This window comes from Cavia porcellus, unplaced genomic scaffold, assembly GCF_034190915.1.
Source record: "Cavia porcellus strain 051 isolate PalLab524CR breed Dunkin Hartley unplaced genomic scaffold, mCavPor4.1 scaffold_7, whole genome shotgun sequence".
NCBI lineage: Eukaryota > Metazoa > Chordata > Mammalia > Rodentia > Caviidae > Cavia > Cavia porcellus.
Genome location: NW_026947490.1, coordinates 32,750,604 through 32,770,201, shown reverse-complemented (window position 1 = coordinate 32,770,201; position 19,598 = coordinate 32,750,604). Strand labels below are relative to the sequence as shown.

The 19,598-nt window shown below is 33.9% G+C and overlaps 1 protein-coding gene across 1 annotated transcript; it reads right to left on the bottom strand.

Annotated features, from left to right (window-relative positions):
- Positions 1 to 802: 802 nt before the first annotated feature.
- Cavporv1r621 (vomeronasal 1 receptor cavPorV1R621) lies at positions 803 to 1,696 on the bottom strand. Its single transcript, NM_001167405.1, has one exon. It carries the CDS (start codon positions 1,694 to 1,696, stop codon positions 803 to 805), a length of 894 nt encoding a protein of 297 aa, NP_001160877.1.
- Positions 1,697 to 19,598: the final 17,902 nt, after the last annotated feature.

Genomic DNA, 19,598 nt, shown 5'->3' with positions numbered 1-19,598 from the left:
ATGATGTTTCCAATTTTTCTGGTAAATACCCAAGATAGGAATAGCTAGGTTGAATGGACCCTCTAATCCTACATTTTGGGGAATATCCACGTTGATTTCCATAGCAGCCTTAAATGATAAATAAATATATGAAAAAGTTTCAACATCAGTAATCATTTGAGAAATGCAAATTAAAACAACACTGAGATATCATCTTACTCCAGAAAGAATCTCTAACATAAAGAAATTAATGTATAACAAGTGCTAGGGAATGTGGGATAAAAGGAATGATTTTATACAATTGGTAAGACTGCAGACTGGTAATGATGAATTTTTTAAACCAATTATTTAAATGAAATAATCATAGAATTATACTTATAGTATAAGTTAAAAACTTGGACCTAACATACAAGAATAAATGACAGAAATCTAAAACTGTAAAATGAGGGAGTAATAAAAGAATATAAAATGATACAAAACTCAAATATATAGTAATTATATAATGTACATATGTTACATTTACAAAACAATTCAGATTTATAATTGATTCTGACTGGTAGTGAATCATTGTACACAGAAAAAAAGCAATCAACAAACACAAAAAACACAGAGATAGAAAAAACTGAATAAGGAAACAAACACTTTCACATGTAAAATATTTACTGTGAATTGCTGTTCATTATAAAAATATATATCGCTATCATTTCACATCTACCACTTCAGCAACACTGGTTTAGAATTGCTTGTTGGTTTTTTGATGAATGGATACAAGCTGAACTTATATGAAAAGATTGATTCACATGTCTGAAGAGGTGAGATGTGTTCACTTCTTCCACATGGGTCTGCAGATACCCTGTTCGCGAGTCATGAAAATAAAAGGAGTAATAGTTGGAAAATAAACATGGGTTAGGGCAGAAGTTTTAACCAGCCACCAAGCAGCTTTGTCATAAAGATAAAACCAAACAGTCATTATAGAAGTCAGGGCATGGAATAATACAAAGGCACAGACAAGCATGAGGATGCTTTGCGAAGCTCTGGTCTCAGGGGAAGATCGTGATGAGCTGTTGTGTCTGTGAATGTACTGAGTTCGCTGCCTGTGCTGATACAAAATGAAAACCATGGAGCCACTGCTCCAGATCATAAGTTCCAAACAGAAAATGTCATGTGATAATGACAATGCCACCAAGATGGAGTTTTTTTCTTTGCTAGAAATCACAGCTGAACAGTATTGATAATCTATAGAGTTTGTGATGTTGTCATTGCGCCTTTTTTCATTCAGAAGCATAGGAACTCTAATGTTTGCCAGCAGGTGCAGGACCCAGCAAATGCTGGGACAGTGCCTAATGCACTTTAGGACTCTCACTTTCAATTCTGCCCACCTGGACCTCCGGGGGCTGATGGTGATGGCCTGGAAGACACTCATCAGGCAGGTGTTGCTGAAAGACACACCATTGCCCACCGTTAAAACATAAAAAACAAGTTTGCATCCAAAATTATCAAGGAAGTCTTCCATCCCAAGTGCTGCCATGGTCTCTGGTATCCCTTGGAAGAGAATGACCAAGAGATTGGCCACTATCAGGTGCCTGAGAATAAAGTCTGTTGGCCTGGTCGGGTGTCCACTGAAGTAAGTGAAAATAGAATGATGTAAAAGGGATAGATTCCCCAGGATTCCAATGACAACTGGGAAAAAGAAGAGGATTACAAATTTCAAATCCATAGATATTATTCTTCTTGTAGTGAGCAAGGATTCATATCAACAGATTAAGACATAGGATTCTGTAAAGAAACGCTATGATGAAATGATTTTATACAAAATTAACACAAAATGATGCACATCTTTATTCCTTAAAATTTAATTTCAACTATATATTGCTTTTAAATCGGAAATGCTCCTTTTCATTATATAACATTTTAAATGTATGGATAACTGTAGGATATGGCTTACCAATAGCAACATACTTAGGCCTCACAACATGACGGTTAGAACTTAATAATATGTGCTACCAAAAGAAGCATTCTTTTGGTAAAAAGAATGTATGTGACTCAACAAAATATCAAGAAGACACTTGGACCTCTGAGCCATGCTTCAGTGACACTGTGATTGTTTGTGCACTGTTTTATCACAGTGTCAGAGTGCTGGTGATTTCAGAAGTATAAATAGATAGATAGATAGATAGATATAGATTGATAGATCTATTCATATGTATATATCCTGTACATGATATATATTTATATGTATAAAAATTTTCACATTGGAAACCTTCAAATAGAAATGTCTGACAGTGCTAATCCTCATTCTGTGTCAATATTTTATTTATAACACAAAATGACTCCTAAGTGAGTAGACACATGTCTTTAAAATTAATGATGATCTACGTAATCCCTCAAATTCTGTTTGGATTTATTAAACAAGGACTAAAGTTATAATGACAATAAAAGTTTTTCTATTGTCATTAAAAGAGAAATTGCATATAATATTGATTATAAAAATTCATCCAGTACAGTAGATATTTAAGTTATAGAAACTGAATTAACGCTCATCAGAAAACTTATTTCTTTTATTAATTTAAAAAAATATAGTAGTATCATTCTATTTGAGGATGATGCCAAAGCACATAATGAAAATAGAATTTCAAGTCTTCATGCCACATGCATTGTAATGGCACACAGGACATGCAATCACAAAATGACCTTAAAGTTTTAAAAATGACTAACTTAAGACACATTTGAATAAGGAATATATTGGCCTCATTTTCTCTGCAGTTAAATAACTCAACTATTAATTTAATGTTTTATGAAAATCACTTTTCCATATGACAAAAGAAAAATTGTCTCAACATGGCCAATAGACTACAAATATTTTCATAGAGCTTTAGAAATTGTCTATATTTGTGACCTCAACACAGTGAAGAAACTCATTATTAATCAGGAATTGCCATTTGACACATTGATTATACAAAAGTTACTGACCCGACTTTCTCTAGCCCATTCATAACAGTCAATAGCATTCACTGAAGCAAGAATGCAAGTATATAGGTCTTTCTGTGATTTCCACACAGCACACTAAACAGCACAGATTTCTTGATCACAAACATATGGATCTTCCAAATGATGTGCATCACTGCTTGGAGCAGTAGTCACATCCATCTTTCACAGAGGGAGCTGTTAGAGTCTGGTGAGAGTCTTAATCCTCTAGTCTCTGTCTGCAGCTCAGCGCATCCTTCTTCCCTGTGTGCCTCTGTCACCCCAGATGAATTGCTTTTCCAGACATGGAGACTCATGCAAACACAGCTCCGGTATCACATCATTCTCTTAAAGCCTTTATTTCACAGACTAGTACAAAAAATACACACCCAGCACCTACCAGTTTTCATGTAGCAGGCTGACAGACATGAACCCTCCTGGTTGTGTAGAAGGGAGATGGCCAGACCCCAAGATATTAGTTATGGTTTTGTGATCTCAACTCCCTCTGAAACACAATTACCATTTCACCTGTAGTTTCCATGACAGCACATGTTCAGGCACTAGAGGTGACTGCAAGAAATAACTAAGAAAACAAATATGTCATTTCCAGATCCCAATTCACAGACACAATTAGAAGTTTCTGTGGATATCTCCATGTATAGAATTTGAGTGCTTTGCAGAATCCTTCCCCAGCAGCTACTGGAACACAATCCCATAGGGTGCAAGGAGAAAACTTGTATGTTTGAAAGATGAAAACTCAGTGAAGCCTGTGTATGTTCCCCAATTGTAACAAATGCACAAATATATGTACTATGTGTGTGTTTCCATAAACATATTGTTTAAAATAAATAAACATAGAAATTACATATAATTATAGACATAAAATTATACAATTGGGAGATATTTACACAGAAATAGATATAGATGATATATATATATATATATATATATATATATATATATATACAAACGATCTTAGACATTTTCAAAAATGCAACAAAGGCAATACCATGATGAACCTTAATTACAGTGATTTAAAGTATGTTCCTAGAACTTGCTACTACCTGACAGGGGATCTACCCAGTGCAATCCTGGCCATAGTCACCAGTGTCAACTTTCTGCTTTTCTGAGACCCACGCACATGAGGTCCTATAGTAGTTATTCCTTTTCACATGGATAATTTCTTGCAATATACAATCATCACTATTTATATATTTTATTCACAATAATAGTTTCTCATTTTTAAAAATGAAATATATATATATGTATATATATGTATATATATATATTTTTTAACTTTTTCTTTTATTTTTGAGTCAGGATTTCAATGCGCCTTAACAGGCATACATTGAACTCTCTACGTAGTTCAGGCTGGCCTTGAACTCATGGTGATCCTCCTTCCTTAGCCTTCTGAGTTACAGAATTTCAGGCATGCTTCACCACACCTAGAGAGATGGAATAGTTCTGAATGTACAGTCATATTACATTTTCTGTATTTATTCACACATTGATTGCCATTTAATTAAATTATGCATCCTAAGCATTGTGAACAAGCACTAGCTATCACTTCAACATACTCATTTAGTTTCCTCTAGATACATACTCAGCATGCTTTACAGTCTATATGTTTAGTTTTATTTTTAATTTTTTTCATGAATCTCCCTCCTATTTTTCACAATGGCAATACCAATTTATGTTTCCACCAATAGTGTCTGAAGAGTCACATTTTGCCATATCCCAGTCACCTCAAGAGCCATTCTAACAGTGTGATGTGATATCTCACTGAGGTTTGGATTTACATTTCTTAATGATTTGTGACTGTGAACATTTTTTTTTCATATACCAGTTAAATATTTTTTTTCCTCTGAGAAATGTCTATTCATTATTTTGTCAATTGGGGGCAGACAGTTGATTAATGGAATATCATTTACTCTTTATTTTATGCTTCTGAGTTTTGCTTTTTACTTATATGTTCTTGTAAGACATAATGAGTATATTCTTCCTGTGGGGTAGTTGGTACATGTGCATTTCTTACAATGATAAGCTTAATAAAAAGCAGGTGAACTATCATGGAAAAATTCTACAGCTGATTCAAACAAAAACCAAAAAGCCATAATAAGTGCACTAAACAATTGTCAATATGGGTTTCAACAAAAAAGAAAAAACTAACTTGAAGGGAAGATAGGGTGGTATATTGAAAGAGATGAATGACTAAATTCTCAAGTCAAAAAACCCTTTATGCTTGAAAATTATTATTAACCAAAGAAAGAGAAATTCTGAGCTAATAAATGATAAATGGATATTGAGATTTTCATACTCCAATTATGAAAATGAAGACAATTTTTGAATATTCCCATAAACTGGATCTATGATATACATCTTACTGAACTAAAATAAAAATATAAATTATGACACTGGAGAAATAATTTAGGAGACATGGTTTTGTAACAAACTTTAAAAAAGTAAAAATTATATCCACTAACCTCATTTCTTTGAAATTTGAGCCTACTCATTTATTTACACATATACTGATGAATTAGAAACCAACCAAATTTGAGGATGAAGAAAAATTATCCAAGATTTGATATGGAAATGAAATGAAGAGACAGTATAATTTGCTTTTCTGTCGTGAGATTACACCTTGGGGGTGATAATATTCAGAATAAAGGACAGAATGAGACCATCTTGTTTTCTACATGTGTATCTTTCACTTAATTATTGGAATAAATGATGTAAGCATAAAAGCATGACATATAATTGATTCACCAGAGTTATAATCTGTTCTCAGAAATGATATAGGTGTGAATATTTGGAATCAAAAAGAAAAAAGTGCATAATTTCCTTTATAAAAAACATACTTTGTAATATACACAAAAATTTTGGTACATTTATGAAGATGGATAGAATTGAAATTGTTCTTTTTTGAAAATGCAGCTATGTGTAATTTATGATATATTATTTCATTTGTACAAAATTTGCTTGCCTAAACCCCTCTTATGAATGGAGCCAGGAGGACCAGAGCTCAAGACCAGCCTGGATAACTTAGTGACTTAGTGAGAGTTGCCTAAAATAAAAATAGAGGAGGTGGATGAAGCTCAGTATGAAAGATGTGAGTTCTATGTGCTCATATCCACTATTAAAATGGTGATTTTCTTACAAGAAAAGTTAGCTACACAGATGACTCTTCCTTTCATGTCAAGACATGCAAAGAATCACTAAAAACTGAGAGCAGTGCTTATTTTTGGCATTATGATGTTATTGCATGAAATGTACAAGAGATTTCGAGGCTAGTAAATATTTGATAGTACAACTGGACCCTAACTGAAAAAATATGAAATGTTTCAATTTTTTAAATTATCTGGCATATATAATATTATTATATGTATTTATGGTAGATTTTGAAATATGGAGGTATGCACTGTTGGGGTTAACTTAAAAGAGCAGTTTGAATTAAAAACAATTTTTTAAGAAATCAAATCACAAACATTAATGCAGAGGCAAGACGATTATATGATTATGCAAGAGAGAAGAAAAATACGTTTGATATGTATATGAAAAAAAAGAAATATGTAATGATGCAAAGATGAAAATATTGTTATGGGGTTGTACTCAGTGGTGTCGGTGCCTGCCTGCCAAGCATGAGTTAATGAGTACAAATCCCAATACAGAAAAAAAAAACTAGAAGAAGAAAAGAAAAAGAAACTACTATTTTAAGGTCCAAAAATTTAAAGATGTTTGAAAAATAAGCTTCAAATACAATTGTCTCTTTGAGAAACACTTAAAATTTGAATAGAAGCTTCTCACAGTAGATAAAGATTCATATTCAAATAAAACATTTTGAAGTCTAGATTATCTCATTAGTCCTTCAGAACATAAAATCATGTGCAGGTGCCAAATCAGCAGAGGTCTATTTTCATTTCATGGATATAGAGAAAGGACATCTTGATTAACTTGAAATACATTCTAAAATATTGAGGAAAAGCTTAAATAATTGTAAGTATGAATTTCTATGTTTTGTCAATAAAAATGCAACATGAGAGTTAACAGTAAATTAATGAGACAAAATAAACATTGAGGAGGTAAATGGCACTTGTGATACAATAGTATATAGAAGTGTTTCTAGTTTCTACATTATAAAATATTAATGAAAATTCAAATGTAAACTTCCATAAATGAAGCCACAATGGCGAAAATTCATTTTCTGAATGAATTGGAAAGAACAGCTATATGGATCTGTTATAGAAGCCTTTCCCCATGTAAACATTTCTTCAGTATTGTCAGTAGAGCTAAACTACGGATGAGGAAACTGATAAATCTGATGACTGGTTTTCCAATTTAAATGCCCGCATTCTGGTTTCCAATCCATTTTAAACTGATTACTATTTCTGGTGAATGGTGAGTGTTTAGCGTCTTTCTTCTACCTGTGACTGTATAACTCTCCCTGAGCCATACATTAAAAAATGTCTTTCCCCACTTTGCATTTTTGTCAACCTTGTAGAAATTCAGCAGTATCTGGATGCATGCTTTGATTTCTTGATTCTCTGTTTTGTTCCATTGGCCTATTTGTGTTTGTTCCCTTACCAAATCTGTTCTGGTTATAATAGCTTGATAATAAATTTTGAAGCAAACTAGTGTGATACCTCTGGTGGTGTTGTTATAGATCTCACTGCTGTAGTTGTAGTTGTTATTGATGCTGTGGAAAACTTTTTTGGGTACTGGGGTCATGTGCAGTTCAATTCAAATGTTAAGATTATTATTTATATTTCCTTGAAGATCACCCCTGGTTTGAAAACAGATATTGCATTGAACTTTTAAATTGCTTTAGGTGAGATCTTCTTGCATTTCTTTTTCCAGAGTGCTATAATTTTACTGAATAGATCTTTTATAACTTTTGTTAGATTCATTCCTAAGTATTTCATTTTTATATGCTATTTTGAAGGGTATGGTTTCTTTTATTTCTCTCTCAGTGAGTTTGTTGTTTGCAAATAGGATTGGTATTCATTTTTTTCATGTTATCATTGTATCCAGCCACATTAATGAATTTGGTTGTTACATTTAGAAGTCTTGTAATGAAGTTCTGAGAGTCTTCTACGTAGAATATCATGTCATATTCAAATAATGATATTTTCACTTCTTCCTTTCCTATCCTTATTCCTTTTATTTCTCCCTCCTGTCTAAGTGCTTTGGCTAATTTTTTCAGCACAATAGGAATGGTGATAGTGGACATCCTTCTCTTGTATCTGATTTTTGAGTGTCAGCTTTCAGTTTTGACCATTTAATGTGATGCTTGCTGTTGGTTTTTCATAGATGGCTTTTATCAGATTGAGTTAAAGAACATCTATTTTGGTTTTATATTCGGTTCTTATCATTAGTGAGTGTTGAACCTTATCAAAGCTTTTGTGCATCTATAGAAATAATCACGTGACTCCTATCTTTGGCTCTATTGATATGATGTACTACATTTGCTGATTTGCATATGTTGAACCATCCCTAGATTTCTAGAATGAATCTCACTTGATCATCAAAAGATAAAAACATGTATACTAAATGTTGTATGATCCAGATATGAAGAAAGATCACACTGAGACTTGTATTGGTAAATGGATGTGACTTGAGACCATACTCATATGTGAAACAAATTGGACTAACATGTCTAAATACCGTGTTGTTTTCCTTAGTGGAACAAACCATAAGAGAAAATAAGATACAAAATCTTGAATAAGACTGTGAAAGGGTAAGAAACTGCTCAAGGAGGGAAAAATAATTCAGATAGGGAAAATGATAAAAGAAATAAGGGAAATGAAAAATATCTAAATTTTTATATATATGCTTAAGATATCTAAGATGATTGTACTACTAATTCTATCTGTTCTTGGAATAAAATGGTTAACATTCATAGGATGAGATCAGTTTTGCATGTCGATATTTGGTAACCTACATAACTCTTCTGAAGGTAACTATGTAAAGTAACCATCTTTGTTATGTCCCTAGCACGTTGTTTTGTTTGCCTATATTTTCATTGTTTTGGGCACTTTGTTATTGTTATTTATTTGTATCTTTTGTTCCCTGTTTTTCTTGTACTTTGTTTTGTTTTGATTTTTCCTGCAGTACAGAAAGGAGAGATGTACATGTGTAGGCTCATACATGCCAAGAACTTTTCCAAAAAGTTTATAAGAATTGATTTTATTCTGTGTGATTGTATGAATAGTTATTTTGAAGGAATCCAGACATTGTGGTAATCATTGCTGATTTCCTATCATCTTGCTTTGAAGTTCAATAATGTTTTTATACTTTTTTGACTTGTTTTAGTTTGTCTCTAATTATTGTATTTCAGCACTGTGAATATATGGACAGCTATTTTGAACAAAACAAGAGTCATTATGGTAGCAATTGTTTTTCCTATTGTCTGGGTTTGAAGGCTGGTGATACTTTCAATCTTTTGCTTGATTGGTTTTATACTATTTTGTTTTGTTTGAATTTATAGTGTGAAAAGTATGGAAAACTGTTTAGAATAAAACAAGAGACATGATGGTACCAACTGTTGATTTCCTGTTGTCTTGTTTTGAAGTCCAGTTATGTGTGCATTGTACCAACCTGCTTTTTACTGTTTTGTTTTATCCTCTTTAAAATTAAAAATAAAATAATAATATGTATTCTAAAAATAAATAAAAAATCAAATGCAAGCTACATTATGTTGACTGTTGTTTAACAGTACTAATTCTTCCAATCAATATGGGACAATATTTCATCTGTTTGGGTTCTCTCAAATTTTTTCTTAATATTTACAAGTTTCTATGTATAGGTAATTCTGCTATTAGGGTAATTTTATATCAATATATGTTTCATTTCTGGTTATTAAAAATAAGGGTGTTTTACTGATTTCTTTTTGACTTAGAACAATGGTAATGTATTGATACATTACTGATTTGTACCTGTATATTTAGATGGAAAGAGTACAGATACGAAGTAGGCCAGGGTTTCTGCCTGCATACACCTGATGTGGTGCAAGCTCTACAACCAATGAAAGCTGCCATGAAGTGTGTCAATTTGTGTTCTGAACATCTGAGTTCTAGATCACTCAAGTACTGGAAAATAGTAGAGAGTCATCAATTGTATGGAATGTGAAACGTCACATGTGTCTGTCTCACTTTGGACATCCCCAAGGTAAGATAGAGAATATTTAAATAAAAAATATTCTGTAGATATGCAGAAAAAAGCCTTGCCCTTTGCCTTGTTGTCCTTTGAGTATGAAAATGCAAGCTGATTTCACTTCAATAGCAAATGAGATGTGGCACAATACAGGTGTGTGAGGGACAGGATGTTAGGGGGAGAAGCAAATAATAAGAGAAACTCCTGCCTAAGGAGTTGACTCTGATTCATAGAGTACTCCACTGAGCACAGCTGGTGGAAGACAGAGGATTGGAAACTGTATGGATGGTTACATTGAGCAGATCATTCTGATACTCAGATAAAATGCTTACAAATTGAGCCCTGCAATCCATGATGCTGTGCAAGCTGAGACTCGGGCACAGTTTGAGGCTTCTATAAGAAATTTAGCAAGGATTTGTATCAAATGAATTAGAAGGGGTATAGATGTAGCTCAGTGGGAATTTACTTCTGGTTTCCAAGTCCACTACTTCGTCCTAAAAAGATTTCCAAATTTATATTTCTACTCTTACTCATATTAAAAACAACACTGCTACCAGTAAAACAACAACAAAAACAACAACAACAACAGAAAGTTGCTTAAAAAGCAACAGATTCAAAAGAAAAAAATAAGGGTTGTACACTTGTGGCTACTTTTTGTGATTTCTGCACTACTAATGTGAAGGGAAGTTAGTACAGTCATTATGGGAAAGAATGTGAGACTCCACAAAAATTTAAAGTAGGACTAATATAGAATCTAAAGCTGAAGGATCATAAGATGTGTGTACATAAGATGATTTCTATATTTATGAATTTTTATGCTTGCATCTATTGTCACATTATCCATCATTTATATTAGCAAGGTTCAGAAAAATCCTTCATCCATCAATGTGTGTCTGCATGATAAAAAGGGGTAGTATATAAAGATATGAGCTGTGAACATTATTTACCTTTAGAAAAAAGATGCTTCCATTCATGTTTACACCCTTGGACACAGAGGAAAAAGAAACAAAATAAATACTGTGAAACATGAAACACATGTAAAATTTTATAAAGTTAAATATATAAAAGCAGAAAGTAGATCATTAGATAACAATGCCTATGTTACAGCAAAAAAGTCTCCATAAGTTTACACTTACAATTGTATAGTATGAGTATTTGTAAAGATCTAATAATATGAAGCATGATAATATTGTATTTTATGCCAAAATTGGTAACTAAATTGACGTGAGAGGCTGTCATGTTCCTGTAGTACCTATGTGATGTGATATACATTCCTGGATTAATTTTTCCATTTTGCCATATTTATTTCTATTTATGTTTCACAAATAATTAGCCATAACCTTCCTTCTATTGCAATTTGTAAATGACTGGAACATACGTGTATACAAGTCATGCTCTGTAGATTCAGGTTGCATCCTTTTGGATTATTAGTTTCGCACACCATGGTAGGTGTTTCCTACCACACATGTCACATCTCCACGTATCCTCTGTGTTGATTCATCTTGTTTGTTTTTCAGCATAGACTGACCTCATTTATTCCACCAGTGAAAGCCTGCACCCTTGAGTGAACATGTTTCAGTGTTATTCCTGAATTTAGCACTCACTTCAAACTCACCATCCTGTGAGCTTACAGACATGCACAAATAGTCTCCAGTGCTTTGTATATATTGTTCTGACATGATGGCTATCATCTCCATCTCTCTGGGTGCATCCTCTTGTCTTTCCACTCCTCTAACCAGATTATCACCGTTGGTGCATGTCAGGAGTCTATGAGAACTAGGGAAGTAGTTTTGTGGAACAAACAACATGTCACAGGGTCCAGAACCCCGTGGGCCTATGTGATTGCCTGTCTAACTCTCAAGCTCAGGAGCCTCGGCTCATGCAGAATGAAGAATAAGCAAGTCTACAACATGCTCCTCTGCTCTTTGGAGACACCCCCACAAACCAGAAAATTTTAGTTGTTTCTGGGAATTGGAATTAGATTAAAAGTTTTCAAATGAACAACTCTGGGGCCAGGAATCTTGCTGACATTGTAGGAGAGCTGATCCTTTCTGTCTTGTGGGAGAGATGAGACAAAACATCATCTTTGTTTATCCCTGTAAATCACTTTTACCTCCCAAACATTGGCCTATGTGCCTGTCGCCCTAGGTTACCATCCTGGTAGGATAGTGGGAAAGTAACACTTGTGGGTTCTCCTCTGGGAGGCAGAGTCTGTAAGGAAAGCTAGAGCAGCAGGTTATAGGGAAAGAGCTGTTGTCTGGATCAAGCCTGCTTGAAGGATTGATCATTTCTCCACAAAAGCAGCACAACAAAGCACGAGGAACCCCATAGGCCTGGATAGGGCTGACATGCTTCCAAGTAATCTTGCAGGTTAAGATTGCTGAACCTAGGTTAAACAGGATTTAAGTGAAATTACTATGAGTTTTACAGTTTAATCTACAAATTAATTTATCTCTTAGGGTACAATAGAAATCTTAATAAATAAGATTTTTTCTCATAAGTAGGAGCTAATACAAAATAATACAAAATGTATACATTCATGGAATAAAAATTATCTAATTTAGTTATACAATTTTTTGCACAAAAGCTCAAGGAGTAGTAATTGGTGAACTGATATTTTCACTAACTTGAATGAGACAATATTAAATGAATCACTATATTTTTACTAAATGTCTGAAACATAAAAAGTCTGAGTTAGTTTCTTGATAATAGTGTGGAATTTTTTGTGTTTTGTTCTGTTTCGTAGCACTGGGGAACAAACTTAGACCCTCCACAATGTGTTACATTGTGAAGTTTTTTTTGAGTGTTTTAATTTGGAAATGGTCTCGCTAATTTACTAAGGCTGTTAATTTGCATTCTCCCTTCCTCAGAGTGCAACTATTAAAAGAGAGCACAACTATATTTAGCTCAAATTTCCTGAGCATATGACCATTAGTGCCTCTCTCCATTTTAAATCCTTGTGTTGAATTTGACTTATAAACAAGCCATATGCTAAGTAGTTTAGCATCCAAAATATGGAACACATAAGTATATGTTTCATAAAGACAGTTACTTTAGTTTCACTTGCAAAATTTTTATTTATCTGTAGTAAAGTATATTCACATGTTAAGCCAAATAAGAATGGAGTCATATTTCCCCAGAAGGTCAACATTCAATCTAACCACTAAGTTTGAGTTTGTTTTGCTTGTCATCTAATTCATATTATGACCAAATTGTAGTAGAAGTTAATTTTCTGAGCTGAAGTACCACTCTATTTTAATCTTCCAACAAGAGGAGAGATCTCAACATTTTCTATAATTTATGACATATAAATTCCAAAACAGAGTCTGCATTTTTTTCTATTACTTTCCTCCTATTTACTACAAATAATGAAATCCAAATAGGACATGGTAAATGACTAAATGCTCATTAATTTGTTCTACTTCTTGATGTTCTTGGTTACTATTTCCCATTGTTGAGACAAAATATCTGATACCTAAAAGTAAAGGAGGAATTATATTTTTACTGAAAGTTTTTGGAAATTTCAACCTATAATTAGCTATTTCCAAAGCAGGGTGACACAAGCAGGAGGGAAAAAGTTTCAAAGTGGCAGAAACAACAAATGCATCAAGAGTGGAAAATAAGATATTTGACCTCCCTTAAGCTGTGTGAAAGCTACCCAACATAGGATAGATGTAGCAGTCACACATTTGAACGTAGCCAGAACTACCCCAAACCAAGCAGCAGATTGATTACTAAACACATCCTTCATTCAAGCATCATACACTCTAGATTTAGCTGCCTCAATAAAAGTCCTATGACTTATTAGGTCTTCTGGAGACACCTAGACCCAAAATAAAATATACACACACAACCAATAAAGAATCATGTATATCCTTTTATGCAAATGTCATTTGTTTTTATCTCTAAGAGCTGCCAAAGTCTTTACAGTTTCAGCATCACTGAAATGTCCAAGACTCAATTATCTCCTGAAATGGGAGCCAGTCTTGGAACCTCTGTAAAAATGAAAAGGAATTCAAACACATTCAGTGCTCAATGGCACAAGATAGACATTCACAATATAAAAGTTAGTAGAAGACCAAAACAAAGGAAGGAATACAAAGCAAGTCTAAAATCCAGCAAGGCAAACACTAAGTCTTGTAGTTTATGTGCAGCATCAGAGAAAACAAGAAGGAATAAGTGACTTCTGAAGAGCTTCCATTGTGCTGCCATAGTAGTTCTACTTGCATTTGTGAATCACATACCTTATCTCTCTGCTAGTTCCACTCCTTGCTTGTAGATTTTCTTCAGACCATTCAAATTATTGGCTTCTCCAAAATTTTGGGGTATACAAGGCACTTTCACATTTACACTCACAGCTTCATGCCCTGCCCTCTCAGGAGAACATTATGTCTTCTCAGGCCTTTTTGTAAAATCTGGGTGAAATTGCTCCTGAACTCCCAATACTTTCATTCTGTATGTACCGAAAAGCAGGACCACATGGTTGATGGCAATGCTTGGCACTAGTTGGAACAGAAGCCAGGTTTCCCCCTCTTTTGGCTACAGAGGTTGAGTGACAGAGATTTGGAGAGCTCTGAATACAATTTTAAGGAACACATTTTCTGAATTATGACTGTCTTGGGACATGATGCTCCAGGGCTTTATTCTAAAAAAGTTCCTTCTGGAATTTTGAGGCTTCAAAGAGTGGAGACCTGATTTTTTGGATGCCCTCTGGCCATCTTTGATTCTTTTCCTCTACCTTCTCAGCAATCAAGGTCACCTTTTCTCTATCTTTGTAGTCCACAGCTTTAGTAAAATTTCCATTCTGGTCAAACTCACCACATATTATATCATTCTGCTAGACTTTTTCCTTCTGATTTTCAACACAAATCTAAGAGACCCCAATGTAAGGTCACAATCTCAATATTAGAATGTCTTGATCTTTCTTCTACAAGAGACATTAGTCCACCATTCCCAGTAAACCTCAGTCTCACGGAAAGACCCTGGACACAAGAAAAAGCATACAAACTTTCTGCCAAGCTATTACACACATTGTGTGGATCCTAGCAGACAAAACAGCTCTTATTTCCTGCAGAAACTCCCTGAACCGCGTCTCTATTGTCTTTGTGGTCCTCTGAGTTCTGATTGGAATCTCCCATCAATGCAGTCTTATGTGTTGCAGAAATTTTTCATTGAGTAACCCCAAACTTTTCCACACTCCTTCCTGTAGCCATTCCCAAAGGCTCCTGGAACAAAAGGTCGGGTACAGTTACTCTATTGTAGAAACAAACTATCAAACATTATGGAAAATTCTTTACATCCAGAAATTAACTAGGCAACTTTATAGTTCTTAGCACTAGTAGGTTGGGGAGCAATTAACTAGGTCAAATACAATTTTGAGGCAGGAAGTACAAGGCAAATGGCAGGTGTTGCATGATTGGTTACATGAATTGAATTGTCACATATTACCACACAGGTTAATTGTAAATATATTTACTTAAAATGAATAGTTCATTTTGTATAATGTAAGAACATCGTGAGGATGAGGGGAGGGGATTTGAGCAGAGCAATCAAGGCTAAAATTGTTCTTGACTGGGTTACTGAGGCCCAAACAATGCACTTGAAGCAAGGTGGAAGCTATATATATTTTTAACTAAGGAAAACACAAGCTGTGGATAGTAAAATTGGCCCAGGACATTTTTAGTAGAAAATCAGCTGGTCCCAGATGGCTAAGGCTGACTGAATTTAACAAGCTGCTAATGTGACAGGCAGCAGGAACACAGGCAGAGGCTGCTACTTGACTTTTAACTTTCTGTAAAATTTCTATAAGTTTGCTGTTTTACAACTGTGCCTTCAGGGCCAACGACTTAGCTCAGGAGAATAAATTCATATTTGCTAAGCATGAGGTCATGAGTTCAATTACCAGTACAAAAATGTGTAGCTGTGCCTCTAGTCATTATATAATTATCCTTACATATATCATTGTGCACTTAAAGTGAATCACGCTCTATAGATCCAGCCACCTCTGAAAAAAGCCCTGTGACCAAGTGAGGCTAGACATAAAATATAACATAGATTTTAAGTCAGTGTTGTTCAAATTATATTGCTATATAGTAATAATGGAAAATGCCTAATCAAAGTAAAAGATAAAATATTTAGTAGGGGACAAACTATTTGTACATGTGAATTTTCTATACTAACATGATTTGTGTCTAGATACCACTCAAAGACTTGTGCACTGTTAGATGAGGTTTTTATAGAAACAGCTCAATTGTGATTGACTTGTGTAATGGTTGGATTAGGGGTGTTGAGATTAAGGGTGGTTGATTGCTAGATCAATCCACCATTTGGATGGGCATCAGCCTAATCCCAGCAGTCTGTTAAGATGAAAGCAATAAAAACTTCCTTGTTTCTCACTTTTCTTGCTCTCATTTCTTTGCTGTCATCACTGCCATGAACTGTTGTCCCTCTGCCATGTACCACCCTGTGCTGCAGCCAGTTGATTATGGATTGAAACCTCCAGAGTGTGAGACAAATAAACCTTTCTTCCATAACTTTGGGTGCCATGTATTTTGTGTCAGCAGTGAGAACAATAACTAAGGCAAGGACACAGAAAGTGGATTAAAATAATCTAGCACAATAGTTGTCTTGTTTCCTTTTCACTCATTGCTGGTACAAAACCATCAGACACCCAAAATGAAGGAAAGTAATGTTTATTTAGCTCACTGTTTGTGGAAATTTGAGTCCATAATCAAGTGTCTTGAAGACATGATCGCATAGCACTAGGGGAACTCTTCAAGGCAGGAGCCAGAGCAAAAGGGAGAAGTAATCCTCTTCTCCATCCTTATATTGTTATACCCCACCCCACCCCTACAGTGTGAGTGCAGTACTCACAATAGCTCTGCATCATGTCTTGAATAGGCTGAGGATTTTTTTATTTAAAGAAAGAGGGAAAACAGTAAAAGGGTACAAGTAATACATAATTTCAAAAAAAAAAACTGTAAGAAATCACCAGTCAATAGATTACATACTGTTATCTTAGATATGGTTGTTCAAGTTACAAAATTAAAGCGTACAAAGTGGACATTCAAACAGTGAGACTGCAAACAGTTGTGTTCAATGATCCTAAAAAAACTTAGTAATATGGTCATCTATCTTACACATCTAAAGACATTGCAGTTGTATCCTTTAGAGCACTTTCTTTCCCTCTCTTTTTTACAATAACAAGTACACATTTTGGGTTTTATTCCTACCACAGTTCTTACTACTTCTTTTTTGGAAGAGAATAAAACCAAATATGACAAAACAAAGTCAGTCAAAACAAAAGATGGACATAGTACATGATATAAAAACAGAATACAAGGTAATTAATGGTTGGAATAATGCCCCTTGCTACCTTAAAAAGAATTGTCTATGTCATCAGGTATAATAAAATTGAACAAAACAGTACTGAACAAAACCAATAAAACCAAAACAGAGACATTACAGGACTTCAAAAGAAGATAATAGTTAAACCAGAATGGGCATCATAGTGAATCTTACTGCCTTCAAAGTAGTTGCCTATACCCTCAAACTTGATACTATTGAACAAAAGAGAATAGAGTAAAATCAGTCAAAAAAGGATAGTGAGAGCCATACAGGGCTTCAAATCAAGTTAAGAGGAAATCAAAAAGTTACTATAATGTATACTCATAAGTGAATAAGTCAAACTCACATATGTGAATACTGAATAGTTTCCTTAGTGTAAGAAATGATATAAACACATAAAAGTATATGGTAATCATGATTCCCCATTATGTAGCTCTGAAACCTTATAAAGTTTTCACTCATTAATTGGAATGGTTTTATTCAGCACCGTTTGATTTTGTTGTCTGTGATGATATAAACAGTTATTTTGAAGAAAAAAAGACATCATAATAGCTAGTGCTGATTTAATATCATCTTGTTTTGAAGTCCCATCAAACTGTTGTTCTGTCTCCATTGGTTTTATCATGTTGTATCTTATTGGATTTTATTATATGTGATAGTATAAACAAAAATTTTTATAGGCAAAGAGATAAAACAGAAAATTTCATTTTCTGGTAGCTTGTAATACTTTCATCCTCTTGAATGGTTTCACACTGTCTTGATATATTTGATGCTATAGTATACGAAATTATACTCAAATATTTCAAGAAAAGAGACACTATGGTAACTACTATTAAGTTCGGTTCTCTTGTGGTGAAATACTATGTTGCTTAAATTGTTCTGTTTTGATCTGTATTATGTTGCTATGTCCTCTTCTATTTCAATCTCACCCTTTATTTATTTATTTTTTCATTATTTTTTAATTAAGGGAAAATTAGATTGATGATATTTACAAAATAAAGATCCTGACTTCTTGCTGAATTTCTTAGTTAAACATCTAAATACCTTAAGTTGACACAATGTAGAAACTATAGCAATACTAGAACCAATATAATTATGCACACGTTTTTCTGGCTCACATTTAGGCTGTACTCCTGTTTACATTCCTCACAAACTATTTTTCACTTTTCCTGGAGTTAAAAAGTATAACAGTGATTGACCCGTGTTGATTCATGAGGTCTTCTTGTCATTAATATGTAACACATTATTGATATTGTCCTGTAAGTTGTATGTGTCCTATGAAAAATTGGCAAGTTGGAAATTATATAAACAAAAGAAAATACATTTTAGGAAATGATAATGCTAACAGGAGACTTTTGAATTTGATTCTAAACAAAAGACCTAGACACAACCTTGTTTCTTTCAGAAACTGCTGCATAGGAACCTAAATATTAAGCAGAGAAAATAACAGAATGGCCTTCAAAATGTTCATAGGAATGAATACACTTCCTTGTCCAGATTGCCACTATGATATTGTAAACTGGCTCTGTGTTAAATCAACTCTTGTGCTTTATTTCAACAGATGCAGAGCAAGATCCACAGATTTGAAACTTCAGTACCATATTATTTTCAATGCCTTGGTCATTCACCCCAGAGAAATCCCAAATATCAGGACAAATATTGGGTTGGAAGGCATGGCCCTCATACTTTTATACTAAGTTCTATTCTCTATTATCAGGGTGAGCAATGATGTGCAATTCTTTTTTTTTTATTTAAAAGGAAAAAGAAAAAAACAGAACAAAACAAAACAGTGTAAGGGTACAAGTAATACAGAACTACAGAAAAAAAACCAGTAAAATACCACCAGCTAATAGATTACACACTATCATCTTTGAAAAGGTGATTCAGGTCACAGGATCAAAGCATACAAAGTGAACGTTCAAACAGTGAGACTGCAAATAGTTGTGTTCAATGATCCAATCAAAAATATTAATATGGTCATCTATTTAACACACCTAAAAACACTTGCTGTTGTATCCTTTAGGGCACTTTTCCCCCCTCTCTTTATTACAACAAAATTTACACATTTTGGGTTTTATTGCTCCCATAGATATTATTACTTTTTTTGGTAAGAGAATAAAATCAAACATGATAAAACAAAGCTGTCAGTCAAAACCAAG